Consider the following 9,413-nt stretch of genomic DNA (forward strand, 5'->3'; position numbering starts at 1 on the left):
ATATACTACTTATTACTTATGTAAATGTATAATAAACCAAAGTTCGCGAATCTGTCTCAGTTCTGCTGCTCTCGAACGGTTTTTGTGTGAAAAAATACAGTAAGAATCCGCTGTTGTAAAAATGTAACGGACAAAAAACAAGTCCAACCAATTGTAAAATATAAGGTATATATTTCGCTTAATGACATCGCCAGGCTCATATTTATTTGAATAAAGATATAGGTTTACAAAAATCCCATATTCCACATCACACCTTAATTGTATCAGCGTACAAGTAAAACGAATGTAACAATTTATTAGTGACACTGGATTGAAGTAATTAACGTCCATTAAATGGCGTGCCCATGGTTTTAGTTTAAAAATGTCGGCTCTGGACCTGCTTAAGAGGTATTTAGCCCTGAAAATCTATTATAACAGGGTGTGAAAGATACGACACTTTTTATTCTATTTCCTCGTCCCATTTGGTAGTAAACAAAGAATTATATAACCGTGTTCTCGCGACTCCCATAGACTGTTGTTAATTGTTTAAAACACGATTAGAATATTTGAATGTTATGAGTTAAAGATGTCCCGTCTTACCCCACCCTACTTTATATCCAACATTGCTGTTGATATATATAATTTAAAATTTTGTGAACATGAAGGCCCTATACTGTTTATCCGCTGTCTGTTTTTTTTATATTTACTCTGCAAAACTGGTGTTATATGTTGCATTAATATTTAGCATCTATACTACATTAATCAAAAAGTCGCAAATTGTATTAAACTAGTTGAATAAAGAACTATCGCCTCTCTAGTCCCAACATTACGACACTTCCTAGTCCCCATCACGTTTTACAGTTTTCTTGAGGGAATGCGTTACTGAAGGGGAGTTTCCGCAAGTTTGTATGCTTAACATCAAGAATGTGTCAGAACTTATCGGTTTGTCCATTTCTAAACTATGAATTTGTTCATTTCTTCACCTGCATTTGTAAGTTTTAATATTATTGTGGAACTTTTTCACTCAAAATAACGCGCAAATGTATTTCGTAAAATAAAATCGAAGGTTAAAATCGAAAGCATTTAAAGAAAGATTTCCACTTTGCAGATTATTTCCTTTTAGTAGAACAGAAAGCGAATTTAAATTTTATACAGTAGGGTGGGGAAAGATGGGACACCTTTAGCACATGATATCTAAACATCCTGATCGTGTTTTATATACTTAACATCGGTAAATGGGAGTCGGAGGGACAAGGTTTCGTGATTCTTTAAATTTTATATGCTTCCCACCAAATTGGACAAGAAAATAGAATGAAAAGGTGTCCCGTCTTTCCCCACCCTACTATATTTTGTTTTATTACTCCAAAAAGACACGGAACGAAACGTTGTGTAACTGGTACACGAAAGTGTAACATGGATTAGTGCCATATAGGTTTTGGTTAATACAGTGTATATAATACGCTATACGCCTTCGTGTAATAAAATATAAAACACGAGTTAATGCTACACCCCCTTCTTTTATAAACGCTACCTTAACTATACATCATTGGCAAAAGAAATAAAACGAATAGCTTTTTATAAATATTATTTTAAACTACGTATAGTGAGAAAAAATAGGGAATTTGTCCTTGCTCATTGTGTTAGAATGTTATATTACAAGCAGGTAAGGAATGTGAATGAATGAATGAATGAATGAATGTAACTTACTTTATCCTCGCGTGGCCGGAAAACGACAGTCGTTATCACACGGGTTTAACACCTCGTGCCAGCTTACGAGTTACCATGTATGTTACTTTGTAGGTAATTATTTTTTTTGGATTTTTTCTCTTTTTTTATGTATTTCTGATAAATTAGACAACCCATTAGTAACCACTGGTTTGGAGCAATTGCCGTGAAGTGTCTTGCTCAAGGACACATACGCCCACAATGATAGCAGCATCGAGCCTTGAACGTGTTATCAGTAGTGTCAATACATATAAATAACACAGTATTTAAACACACGTTTCGGAGTTATAAGTTTGCACGGAATTGATTGTTTTATCCTCGCCCGTGACTGTGTTACCACAGTGTTATGACCCGTGTGACCTCTTGTACATTTACGAATTTTACTTTTTTATGGGTGAGGATACGGTTTTATAATTCATCAAAGTTCTTTGTTTACTACAAAATGGAACGAGAAAATAGAACTAAAAGTTGTCCCATCTTTCCCCACTCTACTCTATAATACAAACGCAAAAACAGCAAAACAATACTAGTCCCTAATCGTTAGCCTTTCTAATATATTTGCAAAATTTATCTTTTATATTGATTTTATTTTTGCATGGTAGAGAGGAAGAAAGAAAACAACAAATAAGAAAAATGAAGTCAGCACATTAAACATATTTGCATTGATTTTAAGGAAAAATGGATTACCAATTTATTTTATTAAATCTGATATTGCCCCTTACATGTAGTATTAAACGAAATTAAAGAAATTGTGTTTCAGATTTCTATAACATGGTACTTTATATAAGATTAAAAATGTATATTATTAGAACTTTTTGTATAATTTTGGATATTGTATATTTTTTGAGTGGTAATGATATGCAAAGTCAGAAACAAAAATGATCTTTTTTTATATCTGTTTAGAAAATGCTATCCTAACATATGCTATGATGTTTTTACATTTTCTTGCCAGTATTTTTCATAAATGTCAAAAAACATTTTCTGGCAGGCAAATTTAGCTTTGAGCTTGGTCGCAATAAGAAATGCTCCTGAAAGCTTTCGATGTAAAGAATAAGTTTCTTCCGGAGGCGGGGAGAGACGATGTTTCATAAAAACTGGGATGATATTCATGATTCGACTGGAGGTGTTTTGAGTGCTGAAGTCGAATACATCATCCGATGCGAACGGCTCCCCGAGGATCATAATAGCATCCACATGAGCATCGTTCATCACCTGGAGGGTAGACAGATGTTTTAAAAAACTTCAACTGGTCATCTGGTATGAAAAATTTCAAGTTTGAATTGGGAGTATAAACTTTTCTTATTTTAAATTATTGTGTTACTTCTGCTACCAGGCATAATGTATGTAAATAATCTTTTAACGGCTTACTTGGTGTGAAAAACGTGGTATATTTCTGTTGTGTAGCCTGTTATCCGGTAAGATTTCATCAGAGAATGTAATGAAACATTACATGTGTGCATTACGTTCCCTGATAAAGTCTTGCCAAATAGCAGACAAAACCTTGGAAATACATGGCGATTTTTCAATCCAAATCAGCAGCTGAAAAATTATTATGTTATGCCTGTAGAAGAAGTGCCATTTTAAAAAAAGTAAAATCCCAAGATATTCCAAATGGTAACAGCTAAGAGTAAAACATACTTGTGGTTCATATCCTGTTAAAAATCCTAGCTTTTTAGATTTCTCTAAAACGAGCTCTCTGTCGCCATCTGCTGCTCCTTTAACTACATCAATATATTCATCCACGAATTGTTTCGAGTAGGATCTACTTGCTCCAAAGTCAAGCAACCATAACTACAGGAATATACGAAAATCTTAGACACATGTTATGTTATACTATACATACATGGAAATTTTAAGTTATGATATGTAAACTATTAAATATAACTTTTCATCGTCACAGGGCAACGACAAGACACTTAGCGCCAATTGCTTTGACCCAGTGGTCACTAATGGGTTGTCTAAACTGTTATACAACAATACAAAAAAACAACTAATGACTGACAAAGTTATATATGTGTTAACTGGTAGGCAGGAACGCGGTGTATGAAACAGAACACTCGTGTTATAACGACTGTCATTTTCAAACCATGAGGGGATAAAGCAAGTTACATTCATGCATACATAGTACGTCTACCTACATGTACATATCACACTACAGACATTTTATACCCATGACCATTCACCTTTTGCTGCTCTTCATTGTAGAAGAAGTTGGCCCAGTTAGGATCAGTTTGCATGCAACGTAGTTCAAATATTTCACGTAAAACCAATCGCAACACTGCTGCAGCAACCTGGTGGGCAACACTGTTTTTTATATTTTCAAAAAAAAAATTGTTTAATTTAAAAAAAAATTGCTTTTAAATACAATGAGCCATATAGGAATGTAATTACGCAACCAGTGGCGCATCCAGGGGGTATTAAGATTGCAAGTAACCCTTTTATATTTTTCCTTGCTTGTTACACAGGTGTAACTTGGTTCTGTTCCCGTTTATTACCGTATGTGTGCACCGCTGCCACTAACTATTTAATTAGAGCTTAAAGTGCCTAAAGCTTAAATAAAGAAAAAACACTACAAAAGACTTAACTTATTATGTTTAAAAAAAGACTAAGGCCTAAATTCCCAGTGGGAATTTCCCACTATAAACTTTTGTTCAGGCATTTTAAACTTTCTCACAAATTTATAAAAATGAAATATTTCCATTCTTACATAGTTACGTTCATCCTGGCTGAGGTTGCCAACTTGGTCGATAGGAATCCCTGTAATAAGCTCTGTTGTTAACACACGTTTTCCACTGAGTTGAGGTGTAATTTCAGGAACTCCATACATTTCTTCATCAGCAAGTACTTCTCTGGGAAAAAAAAGAGAAAACGTTTTGACAAAAATTGTATGGCTAGATTTTTATTTTATAACAAAATTTATGATTGTAATTTACAAAAGACAAGTATGATAAAATTTGTAGCAGCATCAAGCTTTGAACCAAGTACCCCTAGCTGTGAGGCACCACAAAACTATTACGTTGAAAGTAGAAAATAATTCAAATTTATGTATTTGGCTATAAAGTGGTGTCAGTATGAGTGTATCACTACAATAAAAAAAAATAATAACAGTTATCAGGTATGAACTAACTTGACATCAACAAATTAACACATATGCAATTGCCATCACTCAGCTGTTAACATTTGCTTTATTATAGCAACATTTATAACAGGCGTTGACAGTATATGGTGTGACACTAGTAAATAAACTTTATGTATATTTAGTTAATGCAATAATATATGAACTTATACCTGAACATTTTCATGAATTCTGCTTCACGTTGGTAATCACACTCCCATGCCAACTCACGACGAGAAACATCAATAAATTTATCAATGTATAGCTCTGTGTTAAACATCAAGTATTATGTAAATCTAAAAATTAACTCCAAAACAGCCCAAAATTTTGAAAATTTTCAACAGTGTTTACCCTTTTTAGTTGCTTATTTTTCACTTTTATTATTTTTCGATTTCGCGTGCAACATTATATCAATAGCAAATTATAGCATAAGGCTTGACACTCGGCTCAATTTTTCGGACAAGCAGCGAGCGTCAAAATAGAGAAAAAAAGCATGAGCTTTTGAGTTCGGGCTCAGAACATCCCTAGAAAAAACACAGTACAGCTTACTCACGTTCTGGGAATATATTCCAGAGTTTAAGAAGTGAAACCAGATTGTCAATGTCACTGTTAATGCTATCAGCAACACCTGGATATTGAATTTTCATTGCAACTTCTTTCCCATTGTGCAGCACCGCCCGATGAACCTATATGATACAGAGTGGAGGAAGATAGAACACCTTTTAATTCTATTTTCTCGCCCTATTTGGTAGTAAACAAAGAACATTTAAAGAATTATAAAACTATATCCTTACGACTCCCATTGTTAATTGTTTAAAAAATGATCAGGTCTCATCTTACCCCATGGTACTATAAGTCCTTATTAACAATATACATACACATCAAAGCCACCTGTCCAATTGATGCAGCAGCAAAAGGTTTCTCGTCAAACTCCTTCACAAGGCTTCTCCAATCAGAACCAAATTCTTCAACTAAAACTTTCTATAAAAAAATAGGAAAATATAATAAATTTATTGGTAAGCACAAACCAAGTAAAAAAACTACAATGTAAATTGGTGATTGTGATAAAAACATGTTATAATAAAAGTAGAATCTAATAAAGTCACAATTTAAGATTGCAGATTTACATTTCGCTTTGGTCATTTTTTCGTATTTTTGTGTATTATCGCACACATTTTCCATCCTGTTATGAGTTATAACGTGTGTCATCATATCAAAACAAATCATGATATGCAGTACACAGCAATCTAAATTACCTTCATTTGGGAGGCTGGCATATAGTCTGCACTTTGACGCACTCGATCAAAAACTTCAATTAGTTTTGGGTCAACAACAGAAACATCTAAAACAAAGTTTTCTTTAAAATTGCTCATCTAAAACAAAATTTTTTTTTCAACAAAATAACTGAATACTAATGTATGCAAACAGTGCTAGACTGAGCAGCTTCTATTCTATGTAGGATTTGAACCCGGAATCCTTTAGTAGCGATGCAAGTGCCTAACCACTGAACCACGGTGCCTGATTTTTGTTGTTGCTTTACCTTGTATGCTTAACATCTGGCCAAGCTTAAGTGCAGCACCTCGTACTTTACACAGTGTTGCCACGATTTTCTCCATGTTTGCTTCAGTCAACACTACTGAAGCAGCCAGGGAGCTTTTGTCTGTAATGATATGAAAATAACTGAGGATTTATAAACACTCACTTACAGCATGGGGTAACAAACAGTTAAGGTGTAAACCTAATAATAATAATAATTTTATTTGTCTCTACGATTACGGTAGCGAAAATTTACAAATATTTGAAAAGAAAAAACAAGATATAGCAACAAAACAACAGTTGTAAAAGACATTTCCAGTAAAAACATATTTACATTAAATTGAACGAAAATAAGCCTCATTTAGAAAAATGAACTTCACTGATATAGAAATTTAGAAAATATATATAAAAAAACATATAGAAACACCTACTTGATTGCTGTTCTGATACTCCAATTGATTTCTTTGCAGCATCAGATAAGGAGCCAATCGCCATGCTCGCTGCTAGACCTGAGATAAATATGTTTGACTTTAAAAAGTTATTAACATTCAATAACAGACTGGTACAAAGCAGTCAAAAACAAGCAAGATATCATAGGCTTTAGTATCACAGTTTTATGCCTAAGTAAAAATACTCATTACTCTGCTGTTAGGTGTCTAAAAAATATGCAAAGCAAAGTAAACAAGGTTCCTAATGTTTGACAATGATGGTTATAACTACATTTTAAGAATGTCACCCCAAAAAAACATTTTCATAAATGCAATCAGACAGCCCAAGTTTTTCCCAATAACAACATTTATAATTGCGTAGCTTCAAGACATGCACTAAGCATGCCAAAATAATGCCACAAGACAACCAAAATATTACCCCCAAAAGAAGCCAACCGGCCAAGCCTTGATGTCGGAACCCTTCGCTCTTTCGACTCCGAAGTTATATTGTCCATCTTTGAATCCGGTTTCTTTGTTTTTTTCTCTACATTCCTAACTCGATGTACTTTTGCGATGGCTGCTAATTCATCAGCAGTAAACGCACGTAAACTGTTAGATGTATGAAGATGCCTGTTATGTGGAGACAACAAGCAACTCCTGCTTAAAGTTCGTGGGTTGGTTTTATGAACCATGAAGTTGTGTCTTAAGAAAGGGTGAGCGCTTGTGTGGTACTGTCGAGTTGGACTTTTGCCGTTAAGTGGCTCAGTTGTTGTTGGTGTTACATTGACTTCTGTTGCTCCGACAAGTTCTGAGAAGACTTCTTCTTCATCAAAAATGTTTTTGTCAAATGTTTCGTCAAATTCAGATACATTACACACTCCAGTTGCCTGAGAAATAACACAATTGTGAAGAAGTATAATAAAAGCAAAGTGATTAAAATTATTTTTAATCGAATTGCATGATTTTAAACAAAACAAAAACCATTATTTATATATGACATATGTATATTGTATATATAACGCCTATATAGCATTCAGATGTGTGAGGTCTCTTTCACTTTTAATTAGGCATTGTATTAAAATTTAAAAGAGAATAACAAAAAATGTTAATAATGCTCTGGAGAATAATACAAGAACCCTCTCACCTTTTCACATTGTTCCATTAAGGGTCCAGTAACACTACTGGCCCGTAATGCAAAACCGATTTCATTACATGTGTTTTGAGCGCATGTTTGACCAATTTTGATCACTCCTCGGCTCATCCAAATTAGATCAGAAACACGTTGCATTGTTTAGTTCAAGTTATAATTATGACTACCTAAAAATACAACCTGTGAATACTATATAGCATTCGTATCATACGACTGCAGTTAAAGTAAGTAAGTGTACGAATATAAACACAGTCCCCAAGATGATCCTAGTATAAAGTATACATAGCGATACTTTTAGCGGCCACTAACGGGACTTTTACTGGAATCGCTATTAACATTTGGGACCATAGAACATGTCAGAGTCTTTGGTGCACGTCCAAACATTTTAGTTTTAGTATTGAAACCCGTGTACCCGATCTTCTTAAAAGCCAATAAGTTGCCTATCCGCACAAACAGCAATGTGAAATAGAATAGACATATAGTAGGGTGGGGGAAGACGGGTATCCTGTTCGTGGTTTAAACAATTAACAACGGTCTATGTGAGTCATAAGGATACGGTTTTATAAATCTTAGAATGTTCTTTATTTACTACTAAATAAGACGAGAAATTAGAATGAAAAAGTGACCCATCTCCCCCACCCTACCATATATAGGGAAGCAATTAGGCTATTAGTTGATGAATAAAATGCCTCCAATAAAATGTTAACAAATAGCACAGCGATGTATAATTGCTCATTTTGCAGTTCCCAGTTATTACTTGCTGTCACATATTTTGATTTGTACGTAGATAAACGCCAAGTAGCCAATATACGACACAAATGCGGGTTATTAGGTAGCTTCCTTTAGTTTAAAAGGGTGCATGATTGACCACAAAACTTGAGTTTTTGTTCATGCGGTATAAATGTTTCAGAGTTGTATTAATTATTAAGCAACATGTGATATTACTTTTCCTGCATTTGCGGCCAATTCTATATATACAGACCTAAATAGTGTAACGAGCCCAAGCAGCCGCATTTTGCTTGATTGGGTCTAAGTTGCAACTTAATTATTAATCAGCGAGTCGATGACTTGACACCAGAAGAAAACATTGCGGCGTTTTCATTTTGCGCGGGAATTGGCCTTGGTCACAGGGCGACTTTTTGCGGTTAGTTTTAAAATTTAATGTACCTGCTTTATTTGCTGCTTGGTTGGCACAAACACGGTTACATTGGGCGTGTGGTTCTTTGACTGTTCCCGTTTTGAGTTCGGTTCGCATTTTTTACAGAAACCAGTTCAAAAAATTGCAGGCCTAGTGATTGGGCAATACCTGTACGATTTCTCGGAATACTGAACATTTGTGATCTGCATTGGGCATGACAGACAATACCTCAATACGCTCGTACGAATCGTATTTTTATAACAGTAAACAGAGGATCAGCAGACAAGCTTGGCGGTCGTTGCCGATTTTAGACTGCGAGAATGGAATCCAGGATCTTGAAAA

General features: G+C 34.5%; 1 protein-coding gene across 1 annotated transcript; it reads right to left on the reverse strand.

Moving 5' to 3' along the window:
* Positions 1-2,270: 2,270 nt before the first annotated feature.
* Positions 2,271-8,170, reverse strand: LOC149728730 (atypical kinase COQ8B, mitochondrial-like). The gene is made up of 12 exons (XM_089889061.1): positions 7,928-8,170; positions 7,223-7,670; positions 6,787-6,864; positions 6,360-6,479; positions 6,076-6,161; positions 5,711-5,800; positions 5,373-5,505; positions 4,993-5,086; positions 4,412-4,553; positions 3,888-3,995; positions 3,343-3,495; positions 2,271-2,916 (listed from the first exon to the last, which is right to left on the reverse strand). The coding sequence occupies exons 1-12, from the start codon at positions 8,069-8,071 to the stop codon at positions 2,629-2,631; spliced, it is 1,884 nt and encodes a 627-aa protein (XP_089745187.1). The 5' UTR covers positions 8,072-8,170; the 3' UTR covers positions 2,271-2,628.
* Between the last annotated feature and the right edge of the window lie 1,243 nt (positions 8,171-9,413).

This window comes from Ciona robusta, chromosome 11 (assembly GCF_009617815.1).
Source record: "Ciona robusta chromosome 11, ASM961781v2".
NCBI lineage: Eukaryota > Metazoa > Chordata > Ascidiacea > Phlebobranchia > Cionidae > Ciona > Ciona robusta.

What these genes read in the sequence shown, in the direction of transcription:
- LOC149728730 (XM_089889061.1), bottom strand. Translation starts at nt 8,071, where the DNA reads ATGCAACGTGTTTCTGATCTAATTTGGATGAGCCGAGGAGTGATCAAA. An exon ending in AGTATCAGAACAGCAATCAA is followed by an intron (nt 6,480 to 6,786) that starts GTAGGTGTTTCT and finishes ATATCATTACAG; the next exon opens with ACAAAAGCTCCCTGGCTGCT. An exon ending in GAATTCATGAAAATGTTCAG is followed by an intron (nt 4,554 to 4,992) that starts GTATAAGTTCAT and finishes TTTTTTTCCCAG; the next exon opens with AGAAGTACTTGCTGATGAAG.